The following is a 20,278-nucleotide window of genomic DNA, read 5'->3' as shown; positions in this document are numbered from 1 at the left end:
CTGGAAACCTTTCTGTTCGTAGGCGTCACTGGATTACATTTGATCCCGCCGCTGCCACCATTTTGTCATGATCCCCTCTGAAGTCCCTATCCTCCCAGGCCTTCATGAGGTTCTCGCTTTTCTTTCTTCTTCACTGCCACCTGCTTTAATATCAATTGAGTATGGAGACAGGTGTGCTGTTAAAAACTTAAGTCTTTTATTTGATCAGGGAAGTTATTAAACGATAAATATTCATGGGATAAATTACAGGTTGCTAATCACTTATGTTTGAATCAGATTGGATATAACTTCAAAACTCTTTTAGCCCTCTGCTTCAATCTACGTTCTTACAGATCTCTAACTCACTTTCCAGTCACTTTCAAGCTACACACAGTCTATCTCCCTCTTAGACTACATCCACCAGTCTTCATATCCAGCTCCCTCCCCCCTTGGCTCTGCCTTCCATTCACTCATTGGCTCCTGCATCAAGGTTATGAGGTGACGGGCAGGTGAGGTCAGGGCTGTTCGCTACAGTCCAGCTCTCACTTCCATACATCACTACAGGAAAAACCATAGCTTTGACTATGTGTACCTTTGTTGGCAAGGTGACGTCTCTGCTTTTTAAGATGCTATCTAGGTTTGTCATCGCTTTCCTCCCAAGAAGCAGGCGTCTTTTAATTTAATGGCTGCTGTCACCATCTGCAGTGATCAGGGAGCCCAAGAAAGTAAAATCTGTCGCCGCCTCCATATCTTCCCCTTCTATTTGCCAGGAGGTGATGGGACCAGTGGCCATGATCTTAGTTTTTTTGATGTTGAGCTTCAGACCATTTTTTGCACTCTCCTCTTTCACCCTCATTAAGAGGTTCTTTAATTCCTCCTCACTTTCTGCCATCAGCGTGGTATGATCTGCATACCGGAGGTTGTTGATATTTCTTCTGCCTATCTTAATTCCGGTTTGGGATTCCTCCAGTCCTGCCTTTCGCATGATGTGTTCTGCATATAAGTTAAATAAGCAGGGAGACAATATACAGCCTTGTTGTACTCCTTTCCCAATTTTGAACCAATCAGTTGTTCCATATCCAGTTCTAACTGTTGTTTCCTGTCCCATGTATAGATTTCTCAGGAGATAGATAAGGTAGTCAGGCACTCCCAGTCTTCATCATGGTCTTCTGTGAATGCACACAAAAAGGTTAACCCAACGCCAGCGTTGGTCCTCTCAGAACTTTCTTGAGCTTTAAGAGAAAAGTAACAAAGTTTAAGGCTGCCTATACTCCGCCCGCCCCAGCCTCAGTTCCATTTTTCCGCCTAGCGATTTGGAACCTCTCGCTTCGAGCTTTATAGTTTTTCGCTATTTTGACAGATATTTTGGTTTTTTGACATTGATATTGGACTGACTTAGTGAACTGTCTCCTTCCCTGATGCGGACTATTTTTTCAATCGACCCGGTCTTTGGCTTTCCCCTCAACTTTGGCTGCTTCAGACTTCCCACCTTTTTTCCCGCCCTGCAAACGGCCACCAATAAGACTTTTCAGCTTTTATGTCCCCTTCAGGGCCGTTTAGCCGTTGTGTTATATGTGCGAGGAAGATTTCCCCACCAAGACGGGCATGATCGTTGCCTTTTCTGCCTAGGTGAATCCCACCTCATTAAATCTTGCAGACATTGTAAAGCCTTCGCTAAAGCCGCTTTAAAAGCCAGGCGACAGCGCCTTAAATATCACCTGTGGGAATCTACTTTAGCTTCCACCAGACCTTCTGATATGGAAATGGCCTCACCTTCGGCCACCTCTCGCTCTGAAGCGGCGGCTTCTCCTTAATCAGTGGTCTTCAAAGTTACTAAAGCATCTAAAAAGATGACTTCTTCGAAAAAATCTACTTTGACCTCGAAGTCTACTGCTTCTTCTGCACCCAAACCTGTGAAGCAATCAAAGGGAAAGGCTCTTGTTAAGGCGAAGGAATCCTCCATTCACCTTCCACCTATTTCTGAAGCGTTACCATCACCTATTTTGGAGGATTCGTCAAGAGACCATGAATCTTTGTCGGAGGCAGCCCCATCACTTCCTCCTCGACAAGTTGAGCCGTCTCTTCCGGCTGGTGTCTCCTCACCGATGCCAAGTCAGCTTTCTGGAGCTACTGCAGGCTTGTCTTCTGCCTTGCACAGCCCAATTCCTCATGGGCAGGGGTCTTCAGCTCTTTCGGTCTCGTCGGCGTGTTCGAGGTTGAGATCCCCTCATAAAAAGCGCTCTTCGAAGAGGAAACACCGTTCCTCCACTCAGCGTCGATCCAAACACCGATGTCGAACTAGATCTTCTGACTTAGACGACTCTGGTAGAGCGCGGGCGCACCACCGCCATCAATGTCGACGAGACTATAGGTCTTCAGATTCCTCCTCGACGTTGACCAATCGAGGTTGAAAGCATAAGAAGGCGATATACGTTTACCTCTCTGCTACTTCTTTGTCTGAGTCTCCTCGACCCCGTCGCCATCGTCGACGTCGACAGGTCGACATCGAGGGCTCTAAAGCCCCATTACCAACCCCTGCAGAGCCCGTCCCCTCGACATCGACGGCTCCTGTCTCTTCACAGCAGAGCCAGTCTTCAACTTTCGACATCGAAAGACATCCTCATAAAAGAAAAAGGGATGTTTTCTTTTCAGACCCGGATGAAGTTTCCTCTGTGGCATCTTCAGAGTCTGAGCAGGAATTACCATCACAACCTTGCCAAGGGGACCTTCCTGAGGGTAAAGTGGTCGGATCTGATATGGGGGATCCGCATGCTTCGTCTCCTTGAGAGGACTTCTGATATTCTCAGATGCTATTAAGATTAGCAAGGGCTCTGAAATTGGAAGTAGACCAACCTACGCCCCCTGCTGAGGACCTTATCTTTGGTGACATCAACCGGGAAAGGTCTCCTCCCCAAGTCTTACATTTGTACCAGTAATAATGGACATTATCAAGGAGTTCTGGAAGCAACCTTCTATCTCTCCCTCTATTTCTCGTCGTACGGAGAATCTTTATCGTGCCCATGGCAATGACACAAAATTGCTTCTTAAGCACCCTATACCGAACTCACTAATTGTAGAAACCAGTTGCACCAAGCCCACTGGAAAATCGCATGTTACCCCCACAAACAAGGAGGGTAAAAAGCTGGAGATATTTGGAAGAAAAATCTACTCTTTAATTTCTTTCCTCGTGCGAATCATAAACTATCAAACTGCTTTGGGAGCATACCAAAAGCAGCTCTGGCTAAAAATTTTACCTAGTCTTAAAATGACCCCAGAAGATGTCAGACAGGGTTTCCTAAATTCCTATGAAGAAGCACAAACCGTGTCGAAACATGAAAGGTTGTCGACCAGGCATGCAGCGGAGATTGCTGCCAGGGTCCTCATGTCTGCTGTCACTCTTCGCAGGCATGCATGGCTGCGATCTGCCAATATCCTAGAGGATGTCAAAACCGAAGTGGAAAATCTTGCTTTTGATGCTACTGGACTATTCAACGAGAAAACTGATAATCATTTGGAGGAACTTCATAAGGCAAAGAAGACCGCCAAATCTTACTCAATCCAGCCTCAGCCTAGATATAACAAATTTCAATGGAGGAGGTCTTATGCTCAATATCAACAATCTTCACAGCAGTACAGACCATATAAGAACTTACCTCAGCAAAGGTCATCTTAAGCTTCTTCCTCTGCTCCCAGCTATCGTCCCCAGCAGTAGCAGCGTAGGTAATCCTATAAGCCACCTGCCAAAAAATCCAAACAGTATCTTTGACTCTGCCACAAACATAAAAGGAAATCACATCACCACACGACTACAACCATTTCTGGCAAACTGGTCTACCATCACAAACGACTCATGGGCATTGAAAATCATCCAATGCGGCTACCGACTGGAATTTATAGAATTTCCTCCCTTAGGGTTCGTAAGTCATATATCTTTCGACCCCGCTCTAGAAGAGGAAGTTCTATCACTTCTGGAAAAGGATGCCATTCAACCTGTCCCAATCACAGATCTGAAAAATGGATTCTACTCCCGGTACTTCGCTGTGCCAGAGAAAGGTGGAGGTATAAGACCTATCCTCGACTTAAGAATCCTAAACACCTACCTTCGTCCAAGATGCTTCTGGATGGTGACCTTGGAGTCCATCCTGCCCCTGTTAAAGAAAAACAACTGGTTTGTGGTGGTGGATCTGAAGGATGCATACTTCCATGTGACCATCCATCCAGATCATCGCAAGTACCTTTGGTTCATCTTCCAGGGAACCATTTATCAATTCCTGGCCTTGCCTTTCGGACTTTCAACAGCTCCCAGGACATTCACAAAGGTCATGGCTCCGGTGGCAGCTTACTTGTGCCTCAACGGCATCCACATCTACCGTTACATCGACGATTGGCTGGTAGTCTCTCAATCCAGGACTTAGGCTCTAAAAGACACAAAATTCATTTTACGGTTGCTTCCAAAACTGGGCCTCACCATCAACATGAAAATGTCACATCACATACCTTCCAAGGTAGTGCATTACATCGGAGCACAACTAGATGCTATCAGAGGTCGAATTTTTCTGCCCAAAGACCGGATTCTAAAAATTCGCAGGGCTCTCAAGAAGTTTCAACCAAGGGCCCACATGAGAGTGAAACATGTTCAACACTTGTTAGGCCTAATTGCCTCAACCACTCCAGCTTTGGCCCATGCGCATCTCAAACTGCGGTCCCTATAGTCATGGTTCCTGGCACTCTTCAATCCCATGAGAGACAGCCAGAGGAAACGCCTTCATGTAACTCCAGAGCTTGCAACACAACTCCAGTGGTGGAATTATCCCCCACACTTGCAGATAGGCAGACTATTTCGACCCCTTCGGCTCACCGTGCAAGTAACAACAGACGCCAGTCTGACAGGATGGGGAGCACACTGCGGTCAACACTATGGTCTGCCCAAGAACTGAATCTTCATATCAATCATCTGGAGATTATAGCTGTAATAAAGGCTCTCAAAGCCTTCCTCCCCATGGTATAGGGTCGTGGTGTTCAACTAGTTACAGACAACACCACGACCATGTACTATTATCAACAAACAAGGAGGGACACGCTCAGGATTGCTTCTCTACCTTGCCATTCACCTTTGGGAGTGGTGCTACCAGCACCATGTCTTTCCTGTAGCGATACATGTGTCAACAACAGAGAATGTGTTGGCAGACCAGCTGAGTCGTCTCACACGTCAGACGCATGAGTGGGAACTGAACACCAAAGTGTTCCACGAGCTCTGTCACCTGTGGGGGACTCCAGCTGTAGATATCTTCGCCTCTCATCGCAATGTGAAGTGCACCGAGTATGCATCCAGAGCCGGCCTAGGCAAGGACTCGTTAGGGGATGCATTCATGATCCCATGGAATCAAGGGCTCCTCTACATTTTTCCTCCTGTTCCTTTAATACAGAAGTCTCTAGTGAAGCTTCGTTACTCACCTGTGGGGGCGATCTTCATAGCACCATACTGGCCTCGGCAAGTATGGTTTCCAACGTTAACGAGGATGTCCTCAGAGTTCAAGAGACTACCAACATTACCCGATCTCTTGACACAGGATGCAGGCAGAGTGTTCCATCCAGATGTGGAGACACTGCATCTAACGGCGTAGAGGATCTTCCCGAGATCAAGGAGGTGTTAGATCGAACCAAAAAGCCGTCCACTTCACTATTGTACAGTTATAAGTGGAAAAGTTTTCTTAAATTTACTGAAGCCAGGTGTCTTGTACCATCCCCTGTATCTCTTTCTACCTTGTTACAGTACCTGCATTATTTGTTTGATTTCAAGTTATCTCTGTCCACTATTCAAGTTTACCTAGCTGCGATCATCTCCTTTCAGCCTAAGGATTCACCTTCATCACACCTGTTCTCCCATCTTACAGTTAAAACCTTTCTTAAAGGACTTACTGAGGCCTCCAGTTCGACCACCGGTTCCGCAGTGGTCTCTTCAGTTAGTGTTGCATGCACTTACCCGTCCTCCTTTTGAGCCAATGTCTATGTGTGACCTTAAGATGTTGTCTTTGAAGTCGTTATTTCTTGTGGCCATCACTTCTGCCAGACGAACGAGTGAACTTGCTGCCCTTCGTTCTGATCAACCTTTTCTACAGTTTTTCCAAGGATAAGGTACAGTGGACCCTTGACTTACAGATGGCTTGACTTACAGACTTTTTGAGTTACAGACTTATCTGGCCGCAAAATTTAGGTTTGACTTGCAGCCTGAGAATTGACTTACAGACCAGAAAAAAACCAAAATGGAACAAAAACGGCCTGTTACGGGATTAATCGGTTTTCAATGCACTGTAGGTCAATGGAGACGTGACCTACAGACTTTTTGACTTGAGAACCGCCTTCCAATACGGATTAATTTCTCAAGTCAAGACCCCACTGTACTGTTGTACCCTGATGTCTCTTTTCTCCCAAAAGTTGTCTCGGACTTTCACCTCAACCAGCCTTAGCTACTTCCCACTCTGTTCTCTGAACCTACAAATGACACCGAGCGCATGCTCCACACTCTGGATGTCAGGAGGGCTCTGGCCTTCTATGTTTCTAGAATCAAGGACTTTAGGACATCCAATAGACTTTTCCTCTGCTACTTTGGGAAAAAGAAGGGTCTCCCAGCATCGTCTTCAATGCTCTTCAGATGGCTTGTCTCCACAATTTCGCTTGCTTATGAGCTTCAGCGTAAGACTGCACCTGAAGGACTTCGGGCTCATTCCACCAGAGCCATAGCCTCTTCTACTGCCCTACTACGTGGCGTTGATGTGCCTGACATCTGCAGGACTGCTACTTGGTCTAATGTCTCCACCTTCATCACTCACTACAGGCTAGACCTGAGGGCCAATAAGGAGACAAGTTTCGGGAGAGCGGTGTTGACATCTATCCTCCAGTGACAGCCCACCATCTGGTGAGTAAGCATGCTAATCACCCTTCTGTGTGCATTCACAGAAGACCACGATGAAGAAAGAGAGGTTACTTACCTGTAACCATGGTTCTTCAAATGGTCATCTGTGAATTCACACAATCCCGCCCGGTCTCCCCTCTGTCTGTCACTGGCTGTATCTAGCTCATGCTCGGGAACCTGTGGCGGATAAATGGAACTGAGGCTGGGGCGGGCGGAGCATGCATGGTATAGGCAGCCTTAAACTTTGTTACTTTTCTCTTAAAGCTCGAGAATGTTCTGAGAGGACCAACGCTGGTGCTGGGTTAACCCTTTTGTGTGAATTTACAGATGACCACTTGAAGAACCATGGTTACAGGTAAGTAACCTCTCTTTTCTTTAAGGACTTGCCATAGTTTGCTGTTGTCCACCCAGTCAAAGGCTTTTGCATAGTCAATGAAGCAGATGTTTTTCTGGAACTCTCTGGCTTTCTCCATAATCCAGCACATGTTAGCAATTTGGTCTCTAGTTCCTCTGCCCCTTCGAAATCCAGCTTGTACTTTCGGGAGTTCTCTGTCCACATACTGCTGAAGCCTGCCTTGGAGGATTTTGAGCATAACCTTGCTAGCGTGGGAAATGAGTGCAATTGTACGGTAGTTGGAGCATTGTATTCGCGAAGGCTTTCACGGCCGGGATCTAATGGTTGTTGTGGGTTTTTTTGGGCTCTTTGGCCATGTTCTGAAGGTTGTTCTTCGTAATGTTTTGCCAGTCTCTGTGGCTGGCATCTTCAGAGGACAGCACTCTGTGCTATGGTGCAGTTTGTTTGGGAGTTGAGTATTTATGGCTGTGAGATCAGCTTTTGTCCTTTCCAGGAGATGGGTGATTATGGTGAGCACTGTGTTTTTGTTGTGGGTGTAGTGTTGTGATAAGGAGGAGAGATTATCTGTCACTGTGATTGATAGGTGTCGTTAGCTGGTCTTTTGTGTGCAGTGATCACTGGTGCTTGTGGCTGCGTAGAGTTCGTTGACCTTTTGCCTGTTGTATTTTTCAGTGCTGGGAGCCAAATTTTGTTGAGTTTCAAATTTTCTTCCTTTTTGTTGAAGTTCTGCTGATATTTGTGGATTTCAATGGCTTCCCTGTGCAGTCTAACGTAATGATTGCTGGTGTTGTCCAGTATTTCTGTATTTTGAAATAGAATTTCATGTCCAGGTTGTTTTAGGGCATGTTCAGCTACTGCCGATTGTTCCGGTTGTTTTAGTTGGCAGTGTCTCTCATGTTCTTTGATTCTGGTGTGGATGCTTCGTTTTGTGGTTCCAATATATACCTGGCAACAACTGCAAGTTATCTGGTATACTCCTGCAGTGGTGAGGGGGTCCCTTCTGTCCTTTGCTGACCGTAACATTTGTTGTATTTTTGTGGCGGGCTTGAATACTGTTTGTAGGTTGTTGTTTTTCCAAAAGTTTCCCCATGCGGTCGGTGACCCCTTTGATGTATGGCAGAAATACTTTATTTGTGGGTGGTTGTTTTTCTTCTTCAGTTTGGTGTTGTTTTCTTGGTTTGATGGCTCTTGTGATTTCATTTTTGGAGTAGCCATTTGCCTGCAGGGCCCAATTGAGATGGTTGAATTCAGTGCTGAGGAAATGAGTTTCACAGTTGTAAGCCACCTTGGGTGCTTTTAAAGTAGAAACGTGTGGTAAAAATATTTTTTAATAAAAAGGATTAAATTCAGCAGTGTTTAATTCTAGAAAGTCATTCCCTTTCCTTTTCCAATTGTTTTTGTTCATCATTGAGTGAGTCAGTGAAATGAAGCTGATGTTGGGGCAATCCTGAATTTCTGCATGGTCAAATGTGGGCTTTTCAGTCTCTTATGAATCTGGGCAGCATGCAAGACAGACTCTTCTTATTGCTGTATGTGGTCAGACAATAAATATTAAAGGCTTTGTGAATTTTCTGAGCGTTGTCATATTTAGGATTTTGATAATGCCAAATGCTTCAGTAAAGCATTCAGTAAAACCTTTTTTTGGTTTTCTTTTCATTTTGTTTAGGTGAGGATGATGGCAGGGACCAATCAAAACTTGAAACAAAAGTTTGGGAAGCATTTAATCCACTGAAAGACAAACAAATAGATCAGTTCCTTGTAGTAGCACGGTAAGGAGGAAGATACTATAATTTGCATATTTATCTGGTGTTTCCCCCCCTATTATGATCTAGTGCACTAATCACATGTTTGCTCTATCAAGGAAAACATTTTATTTGCTGTTATACTCTTGCTATAGAAGGCTTTGCCTTTATTATGAGTTTATTTTAATATTAGAATGTGTTTAAGAGTTGTAGTTAATTAGCCATGTTTGATGCATTTGTAAAGCAGACTCTGGTTCCATTTTCCTGTTTATCCCTTCCCTGACCAAGTGCTCACTGACGTGAACATTGGACAATCTGCAGCCAGGTGTGGTGCCTTTATTACAAGATTCTTGCAATTTGTTGCTGAATTTAAAAAATTGTTTCTGATTTTTTAAAAAAATGACATGTAGCATTTATATGCATTGGATTTCAGGGTGTGTGTAGCACTTTACCACCATGTGGTATACATACAAGTTCCAGAAAGCGTAACTCTGCAGATATTGTCAGATTACACTTCTTGGCAGCTGTGGTCGGTCTCTTCAATAGCAGGGAACACTTGGAGTAGCAATCCAACTACATGTGAAGGACTCACATTTATACACCTTTATTATAAATTATGTGTGGTTGAAGATGGAACAGCTGGTACAGCTGTTCAAAACCATCTGGGAACTGAAATTCTAGCACTAGGTTTTCTTTTCACTCATTGATTTGAAGGGTTGTTGTTAGTTGTTTTTTATCCTTTATATCCTTTATGCAAGTTTGAAAAGCTAGCTCCAGTAACTTTTATTTCACTATGTATAAGCATAGGAAATCAATAGATGCAGCACCAGCCAGACCTAAACCAGGGAATAATGAGAATAACACTGAAGGGAGAGAGATAGAGAGGTTCCTGTAGGCATTACAGGATGCACATAATGCATCTTTTTGATTGTCTTTTTTCAGTAGGTTTAAATTGTTGTTTTTGTAGAACTCTCATCTTGACCAGTGCCAGTTTATTTGTGAAGAACTTTCGACAAAGTTGCCTTCATAAATCTCAGTGCTCCTAAAAAAGAGAAGAAAGAAAGAAAAAGAAGCGCAATTGTCTTTCTCTGTCACTTGGATTTTTACCTACAAGACAGTTATATCAATATTGAAGCATGTTTCTCTTGAGACCACCCTTCTCTCCGCAGTGGGCTATTCTGTATGACGCAGCCCTGTCACTGGAGACAGAAGTATTTGAGAAAAATCATTTTTCCTCGCTTACATGCTATAACATGGTAGATGTAGCTGTTTTCTTGGCAGAAATCATGCCAAGTCTTTTAGTGATAACCTGCTAAATGCCAGCTAAAAGCAAATGAATGTTACGCCATTTGCCTTCTGCGTGTGTAACACTGCAATTTACAATTAACAAAGGTCCTCCTGTATGTTCACCTCATGAAGATAACAGCAGGTGCAGAAAAGTGTCTTGGATGAGCCCACAGAATTGTCATTCTTTAATTCTGTAGATAGCCTTTCATATAAATTTTCATATTAGCATCTGGAGATTTGATTCAGTTAAGAAGCATTTAAATCATTATAAAGGAGAAACTATTTTACTGTATTTTCCCTCCATCTCCTAAAGTTTCTTATTTTCCCACTGAAAATAATTAGCTGGATTCCTTTGATGTTTGTGTAAGTTTTGCATAACCTGTTGTAGCTAATTCCAGCTAATTGGTGATGTGCCAGGGCACATCTTAATTGCACAATCAGATGCATGACCAAGCACATGACCAAGATGCACCCTGACACCTCATCAATTAACTGTGATTAGCTACAACAAGTTATCCATATCTTACATGAACACCAACAAAGTTCTGGCTATTGAAAATTTGTTTTGGGGAAATCAGAAAAAAATTGGCCCTCCTTCCACCCCACCCCACCCCAATTTAGCTGTTCTTCTTCTGGGTCCTCATATCTTTCTTTCTTTCTTTCTTTCTTTCTTTCTTTCTTTCTTTCTTTCTTTCTTTCTTTCTTTCTTTCTTTCTTACTTACTTACTTACTTACTTACTTACTTACTTACTTACTTACTTACTTACTTACTTACTTACTTACTTACTTACTTACTTACTTACTTACTTACTTACTTACTTACTTACAGTGGTGCCTCACTTAACAATGTTAATTGGTTCCAAAAAAACATCATTAAGCGAAACACCATTTCCCATAGGAATGCATTGAGAACCGGTTAATCCGTTCCAATGGGATCGGATTACCGTCCTTAAGCGAAAATCCCCATAGGAAACATCGCTAAGTGAAACAATGTTTCCCCCATGGGAAAGCCATTGAAATGCATTGAAGCCGACTCAATGCTTTTCGATGGCTTTCCGATGTCCATTTTCGCTCATTTTTAGGTGTCTTAAAATGTTTGAAACCTGTTTTAAATGCTTGGAATCGGTAGTGCACCTTGTGAAACCTACGCAAACTTAATTTGGCTTTGTTCTGAGTCTTCGTTAATTTTTGGTGATTTTTTGTTTTCCCCATTGAAATCCATTGAACTGTTCCCGTTCTTAAGTCAAGACCCCACTGTAAACCATAAATGAAAAGGAATAAAAGGAGCATACTAAAAAATGATAGATTCTTTCACCAACTTCAATTATATGTGTTTTCACTCTTACATGGAAAATTAACTTTATCTTCATTCTTTTTAGCTCTGTTGGTACATTTGCTCGTGCTCTAGACTGTAGTAGTTCTGTTCGGCAACCAAGCTTACATATGAGTGCTGCAGCAGCTTCTAGAGACATTACACTGGTAAGTGTTTAAGAAAATCAATTGATGATTAGTTTTGAATAAAAAGTAATATTTCTGCAACTGCATGGTGGGACAGATACTTCAGAATGGCACAAGATTTGAGGCCCATGATTACCTGTGGTTTGAAAACATAAAGTCTTTTAGGCTTTTTGCATGGATGGTATTTACAAATTAATGTAAAAAAATCCATCATTTCAGAAATTGTGTCAAAGGCATTACATGTTAACTCATGTTCCAAAATGCTGAGATACTGCAGTTATTTAAGGCCTTGCCTTTAACAGATGTATTATTTTGCGATATAGATATGTACAGTATACTGTCTTGTATGAATGCTGGCTTGTAAGCAGTATATGTGAAAAGAATCGATGTATCTTGTAGGTCCCAAGCTAAACATGAACCAACAGCGTGAAGTAGAAAAATTAATAGTATCGCTCTATTCTGCTTTGGTCAGACTTTACCTAGAGTACTGTGTCCAGTTCACAGTTTTCACAGTTTTAAGAAGGATGTCAAGAAGGTGGAATGTTGAGGGAATGGGACTCAGAATTGTAAGAAGTCTGGAAACCAAGCCATTCAAGAGTAGAATCGATAGTCTAGGAGGATGGTAGACTCTCCTTTACTGGAGATTTTTAAGTAGAGGTGTGTTTGTGTGCATGCACATGTGCACCTATGGGGCCCCCGCCCCACTCTGTTCAGGTACCGATGGGGGCTTTTCTCCTTTGTCAAGGCAATTCTGAGAGGGTTTTTAAAAAAATTTTATGTCGTGCCCTCCTCCCCCCCCCAGCTAGGCGGTCGCTGTCACTCCCTTCTCCGCTTCTTCGTCCTGCTGCTGCTGCTGGTGGTAGTAGTGAAGAAGGAGCCACAGGGGGTCATGGCTGGCGACAAGGGCTCGCACGCCCCTCCTCCTCCTCTGAGCCCCAGCTGGGCTAAGGAAATTCCTGGGTGGCTTCCTCAGGCTCTTCATCCGCTTGGCGGAAAATCTGATGCGGCCCAGCATCACCCAAACTCTGCCTCCAGCGGCCCCCAGGTAAATTGAGTTTGAGACCCCTGCCCTACATAAATTGAATACCATGCCATAGACATATTATTTATCTTTGTAAAAGAACATATTCCACACTCCATATTTTTTTCACCTTTTCTGGAAAACAAACAAACAAACAGCAGCTTTGGAAAGAAATGGGGGGGAAAAGCCAGGCCTTCCCATCTCTGTCCCAGACTAATGACAGGTAGGATTGAAACCTCATTGAACTCGCTGTTTTTTCTTGAGACCCAAGATATGGTCCCTTAGATGTAACCTACTAACCTCACAAGGTTGTTGTAAGCCTAAAATAAGGGAAGAAAACAGAAAAACACCTATGTGCAACCTCCCATAAAGCTCACACACCCCATATCGCTCAGCCTAACCTTCCCACCTTGCAGGGCTGTGGTGTGCCAGGACAGAAAGCAAAAAAGGGGAAAAAACCCTACCTCTGCCCATCATAGCGGGGTTCCAGGGCCCCCCCACAACATTTTGCTGCCAGAGAACTGAAAAGGGGCCTGCGGCCTCTCTCTCCAGCCAGTCCTCCAAGGCAGGAAGGGCCGCTAAAGTCTCCCCCTATCAACCACAACTGAGTAATGCTAACTGCAAAGGAAACCAGTGGTGGTTCATTCCCCTCCTTGGGACCCTTCCATCCACTCCGGCTGCCCAACCACAGGGACGGCCCCCAGCCTGGGATCCTTCTCACCTTTGTCCCACCTGGCAGGGCTGTTGGGAGGAGAGGAAGACCACCAGCAAAAGCAACCCCCTCCCCTGGGGCAGCCCAGGCGGCATGTGGGGGAGACCCCCGAGGCTCTCAGGAGAGCCCCCCAAAGGAGGGGGAGGGCAAGGAGGTGGGGGGGCTTCTCTGTCAACCCCCAGCTCTCCTCCCCATAGCCCCACCGCCGCTGCAGCACAAAGTAGCAGTGGGAGCACTACTGCACCCACAGCTTGAATGCGCTCTTCAGCAGCACCTCCTCAGGATTCAGCCACATGGTCCCGTCATGTCCGGAGGCTGCCTTCCCCCCTCAGCGTGCCATGCCCGCATCACCCCCCTTCCTTGCAGCGCCTTTGGAGGGTTCCCACGTACACAACTCGCCAGCCAGAGCCTGGCCAAGGAAGAAGGCAACAAACCCAAGCTGGCCTCCCGTGGCCTGCTGGAGTTCCAAGGGCCACGCCACCCGCCGCCTGGAGGCTGAGTGGTGCACTAGAAGTCCTGGCAAGCTCTGCGCCACCGGCCCTTTGCTCTTCTGCTCTGTGCTCAAGGCTGGCCTGTCCAAGGTAAGCTAGGAAGGGTGAGGAAAGTTTGGACTTTCTTTGGAGTTCAAAACAATTTAAGGAAGAAGAGGTTGAGAAGTGGAGAATCTTAGCAGCTCATTACCCCCAGGATTTTCATTTTTACCCCATTCTGAGTAATTTACCCCGTTCCCCAACCACTGGTCTAAAAACAATATACGTATTCTCGAAGGCTTTCACAGCCGGTATCTGATGGTTGTTGTAGGTTTTTCGAGTTGTCTGGCCGTGTTCTTGAGGTTTTTCTTCCTAATGTTTTGCCAGTCTCTGTGGCTGGCATCTTCAGAGGACAGGAATCAGAACTCTGTCTATGGTCTGGTGCAGCTTTGTGCGATAGTTGAGTATTTCTCGCTGTGCGATTAGCTTTTTGTCCTTTCCAGGAGATTGGGTGATTATGGTGATCAGTGTGTTTTTTGTTGTGGGTGTATTGTTGTGATAAGGGGAAGAGATGATATGTTACTGTGATCGATGGGTGTCGTTAGCTAAAAACAGTTTAAAATAAATGCAGACTGGCTGGTGGTTACTGTTAGAGATGGGCAGAAACCGAACTACAAACTGGAAAAAAACCGGTTCATGCAACCCATTTTCCCGAAACGAAACGAAGTGCCAAACTTTTTTCTTCTCAGCACTTAGTTTTGCTTTGGGAAAATGAATGCCCATTCGCCCCCTTTCCTGCTGCCCTCATTGTCTCCTTACCTGGTCTTGCTGCCACCTCCTCTATTGCTGCAGCTTGGCTTCCTTTCCAGGAGCCGGGCCTACTGTCTCTGCACATGTGCCCCCCTAGCACAGTGAGCAGCTGGGAGGCGGGATCATATCCAGAAGATAGCACCTCGGTTCTTTGAGGGCTGCCACTGCTGCCATTATTGTTGTGCCGCCATCACACTGTCATTGTTGTAGCACAACCAGCGGTGCAATGTGTAAGCTTATCTGTTCTCTGAGAAGAAACAGACAGCTCGGAATAGAGAGGTTCCAGGTCTGGCTGACCCCTATTTAAGTTGAGATGAGTCCCAGTCTCAACCAGGCTGTCCCACCAGCACCTTTTCCCAAGTCTATTCCCATTTAAAAATCATTGAGAAACCAAAATATAATCAAGAGCCTCATAGTCATTAAGATCTCTCAGTACTCAAGAAAATATTGGACTCAAGGTAGCTTAATTCCGTGGCCTGAAAAAAAAAATTCAAATTAAGCATTAAATATTTGGTAGCAGTTAGTCTGTTCAAGAGATCAAACATAAGATCTTTGGTATATTTGTTTTATTAGAAAAATAAAGATTTAAAAAGAAATTCAGTTTGTTGCAAAAGCAAAGTAATCAGATGCATTTCCATAACTACAGCTAGAACTCTAACAAACTCCAGCTAGAAAAATAAAACAATAAACTCACTAGCTAAGAAAATTAAGGAAAGGCATTGGCCTCCCCTTGCTGGAATAACTACATCTTAAAAGAAATTCAGGAACTCCAATGTCCATCTAAGAAACCATAGTCCATTAAAATCCATAAGGCGAAAAGAAAGTCCCTTTTAGAAATCCATGATGGAAAAGTCTCTGCAGGAATCCAGGGTGGAAAAAGTCTTCTTAGAAATCCATGAGACGAAAAAGAACTCTTCTCTCCCTCTGCCAAACTACATTTCACTTCTGTGCTGAAAACCCTTCCTTTTTCCTTCCACCCGTTGACAACCAATCAGGAAGAAGTAGTTATCTCTCTTAGTCCTTCCATTCTCATGAGAACACAGGTGTTATTTTGGTTTCACTGCTAGGATGTTTAGACTTCAGTAGGAATGGAATGTTTAGAATTCCGTATCCTGGGTGACTAGATGAGAACAAGGTCTTCTGTGAAAGAAAACAGCATCTGGAAACTCCCATTAGAATTACACAGACCAAGGATGGATTATTTCTGGCTAATTCTATGACTACAAATCCCATTTAGAAATTACCTTATGGCTTCTATAACCCATCTCATCACACAATGAACAGTGGCATAGCAGGAGGAAACCCCCCCCCCCCGAGGATGAAATTAAAAGTTAACAGTTTCACAATTTTCACGTTCATGCCCATTTCTAGTCACTGTCTATTTTTTGGGCAAAAAAGTTGCCGAAAGGCAACTCTAATATGCAGCCTTTAACTAAAGAGGGCTGCATATCCAAATATCTTCAGAAGGAAAGTCTTTGAGCATTTTTCCATGCATGGGCTATTTAAGTTCTCAAGCCCCCACAAGAATCACCACCAACTTTTTGTCATCTAAATTCTCATACTCTGATAAATGAGAACAATAGTAAAATTTCATTAGGAATTATCTCTTAATTAGGAATTAACCCACCCAATGACTCTGTTACATCATGCCAGAATGATTTGACCTTTGGTCAGAAGATCCACATATGTTCAAATGATTCTTTGGAATAATTTGATTCCAACACTTATGTGGTCTCTCCTTATTAATTTATGAAGTTTTGTAGAACACAAATGCCATCTATGAACTGTCTATAATACCATTTCCTTAGGTTTTGCAGATACCAGTTTATAAGTTTGCACATTCCATATTTGTGTCCAAGAGTCTTCTGATACATCCTTCTGAACTCATGTGCTAAGACTCTGGGCAATTCAGAAGTGAACAAATCATTCTTGACAGAGTTGCAGGATTGTCAGGAGGCGCTAGGTGGCGCTAACCAGTAGAATTTCCCAGAGAGATGAAGACACCAGGCAATAAGACAGGGTTGGTATCAGAAATAATTGTATTGAATCAAGTTGTTTGCAGGATATATATATACATACACATACAGCTTTGTCCTTATTTCCAGTCCAGTGGTCTAACACGGCAATTCCAATAGAGTTCAGGCATAAATCACATCAGAGTCCTTGTAAATCAAATTCAGCAATCAGAGTCCATATAATTCAGTCCAGTAGTCAGATACCTTCTCCAAGATTCCTTTACGGTGATACAGCACTTTTCACCATGATGACCACAACACCACAGAGTATGTGTGCTGGGTCTGCTTGCTTTATCCCAGGGTTAGCCAATCCTAGGTTTTCTTTCTCAGTTGATACGAGTCATGTATTACCCCAGCTGCATAAATTCTTACTTGGCTTACAATTCTTAGTGTGGATCCTTACAATTACTTACAGTGTTTTTTGTTTTTGTTTTGTTTTGTTTTTGTTGTTGGTCTTTTACAATTGCTTAGCACGAAACTGTATTAACAATTCTTCCAGGTTTATGTCAAACCTGTCAATTCTCTAGAGCTCAGAGCAAGAATTTGGCCATAACTGCGCCAAAGGTTTGTTTGGTTAAGCATCATTTTTTAAAATACAAGGTTTATTTTTGAAGGATAGCAAAATACAATTATGATTTTCTCTCTCTTAAACAATGTAGTTGCCTAGTTTTAAAAAGAAGCTGAGTCAAGAAAACTTGACTTAGTGGACTGAGGTTCTCCTTATTGAACTTTTAGAATATCTAACTGTAGGATGAGTTTTGCCATTAACGGTCCAAACTGTATTAATATATCATGGGAGGAGGGAAGAAGCATATTATTTCAAATCTCCCTGCATGTTTAGCCTGAACATGTTTTAGCATGACTGAAATGAAGTTCGAAGGCCCTTTTACTCCATTTGAAAAGTAAATACTGTAGAGTTCAACATTTTCCAAGCTTATGAGAATTCCATATATATTAGAAAACTATAATTTTAGAAATAAGGCTTTTTTTGGAAGGAGGGACATATGGATCTCTTTGTGCACCATGTGTGAATTATCAGAGTACAGTGGTGCCTCGCATTACGAGCGCACCGTATAACGACGAATCCGCATAGCGATCCCTTTTCCGGGATCGCTGATGCGGAGGCATAGCGTTGGCCCCAGTGGGCAAAACTCGCTTACCGATCTTCCATGTGGGGGGCCCATCGGAAGGAGCCGCCGCTGCCGCCGAGAGAGTGATGCGGGGCCGTGCTGGCCGGGGAGAAAAGCAGGTGGTGAGACAGGCAGGCGGAGGGAGGGAAGTGGTGCGCGCTCGTGCGTCCGCCCCCCTTTTCCTCTTCGTCCTCCTCCCCCCACACTTTCCCTCTTCCTCCTCCTCCCTCTTCTGCCGCCGCCGGGGAGGAACGCAGACAGGCAGGCAGGCAGATGGAGGAAAGGAAGTGGCGTGCGCTCGTGCATCTGCCCCCCTTTCCCTCTTCGTCCTCCTCCCCCCACACTTTCCCTCTTCCTCCTCCCTCTTCTGCCGCCGGCGGGGAGGAACGCAGGCAGGCAGGCAGGCAGATGGAGGAAAGGAAATGGCGCGCACTCCTGTGTCCTCCTCCCTTTCTCTCTTCCTCCTCCTCCTCTTGCCCTCGGGCGATCAGCTGTTGCCGGACGCCCGAAATGGCCGCACGCAGCGTTTTCGCGCCCTCCCCTCGCTTACCGAGGGCGCGAAAATGGCTGCCAGACCCCGGAAGCATCGCTGAATGGTGAGTTTTGGGCCGATTGCTTTTTTTGTCCCGTTCAGCGATGTTTCGCTATAGCGAAGGTTAATCCGGAACGGATTAACCTCGCTATGCGAGGCACCACTGTAGTTGTACTCTACCTAGCATTTCCAGTCAAATGAAATTGCTTGTGATCTTGAGTTAGGGAGCTGCTTGGATTACCTCAGTTTCATTTAATACTTTCCTGAAACACCTTTGCGTAGCGCATATAGTTTCATGACTGAGAATAATGCTAGATGCTTACTTCTTAAACCTACATAACAAATAGTTTTATCCAACTTCTTGTTTTGTTTAGAATCAGCATCTTGATCAGAAAATTAGACTCAAACAGTTACCATATTTTTTGCTCCATAAGATGCACCTCCAAATAAGACGCACCTCATTTTTAGGAGAGGAAAACCGGAAAAAAATATTCTGGCAAATTCATAAGGCAGTAGCAATAGATAGATGTTGTCACATCAATTACCTCAAACCTCTTGCAGTGTACAACACAATGAGAGCTTTTGAACAATTTGTAGTTGGCAAAGTTATTCCAGTAGCCACAGACAACAACACTACAATGCTTTATATCAACCACCAAGGAGGAACAAAATCCATGTCTTTCTTGCTACTAACAGTACAGTTTTGGGACTGGTGTATTCTCAAGCATGTCATTTCACAAGTCATACATGTACCAGAAGTGGAGAATCATGAAGCAGACTTCTACAGCAGGATGACCCACAATGAGTGGGAATTACCAACTCAAGTTTTAACACTTATAATGAATTGTTATTGCACTGAAAGAGATGAATAAACAGATTGTTGCTGGGTAGTCAAATAAGAGCTATGATGAAGAAATCACCACCAGCACAGGTATAAGCAAAAGCAAAGCATGCCTCACTTCCACTCCCTCCCTTCCTCCCTTCCTTCCTTGCAGCAATAAAGTTTTCTCTCTCTCCATCATTCAGTTCTTTACTTTGCAGCATGCAGCATGTCCACAGAAAGTGTGCTTACTTTTATCAGCTTTTTGCAGCTGATCCTCCTGTTTCCTCCACTCTCTAATCATTTTTTTCAGATGAGGAGGCCCAAAACGTCTCTGCACTGTTCACTGTTTCCATACTCCTTAGCATATTTTACTACCTCTAGTTTAAAAGGAATGTTAAATGCCAGCCTTTTCTGCTTTGCACTGGTAGAGTGAGTTCCCATACTCTGCAAGAAAAATGTGCCCCTTATTCATCACCACATCTACTGCCTGCTTCCTTTTACAAATATAATCTCAAAGCAGCACAGAATCATAGAATAATGGAGTTGGAAGGGGCCTATAAGGCCATCAATTCCAACCCCTGGTTCAGTGCAGGAATCCAAATCAGAGCAGATCTAACAGATGGTTGTCCAATTTTAGAGACTACAATAGGATAAAATACAGTAGCTGGGAATCACAATGAAAAGATAAAATCTACCAGCAATATTGTAGAACAACAATGATTAAGAAAAACCAATAAAAACAGGGGGAGCGACACCATGCAGCTTTTGTTAACACAAAAATACTACTAAAATTTCTGTTTCCAGTTGTGTGTGTGTACGTGTGAAATGCTATTTATGAAATGTTGGGTTCTTAAACCAATTTTCAAGATTTCAAAGCTTTACTTGGACATATTCAGATCTGTGATTCAGATCTGCCCTCTGCAATTCAAATTGCCTTGCTCCTGATGAGTCCATAAAAACTGTGGCAAGCTAATACACGAAATAGCCCTAGTGGTAATATATTAAAGAAAGGAGTGTTAGGTCCCTTTTGG

The 20,278-nt window shown here is 43.8% G+C and overlaps 1 protein-coding gene across 14 annotated transcripts in view; it reads left to right on the top strand.

Moving 5' to 3' along the window:
- MTA1 (metastasis associated 1) overlaps window positions 1-20,278 on the top strand; it is a 141,959-nt gene that overhangs the window by 51,149 nt on the left and 70,532 nt on the right. For all 14 annotated transcript variants that reach the window (XM_078392455.1, XM_078392461.1, XM_020813015.3 and 11 more), the window contains 2 exons: window positions 8,914-9,016; window positions 11,656-11,755. In XM_078392455.1, the coding sequence (XP_078248581.1) occupies window positions 8,914-9,016; window positions 11,656-11,755 (203 nt within the window). The remainder of the gene's footprint in view (window positions 1-8,913; window positions 9,017-11,655; window positions 11,756-20,278) is intronic.

The sequence above is a fragment of the Pogona vitticeps genome, chromosome 4 (genome assembly GCF_051106095.1).
Source record: "Pogona vitticeps strain Pit_001003342236 chromosome 4, PviZW2.1, whole genome shotgun sequence".
Classification (NCBI taxonomy): domain Eukaryota; kingdom Metazoa; phylum Chordata; class Lepidosauria; order Squamata; family Agamidae; genus Pogona; species Pogona vitticeps.
This window is presented reverse-complemented; position numbering and strand designations above follow the sequence as displayed.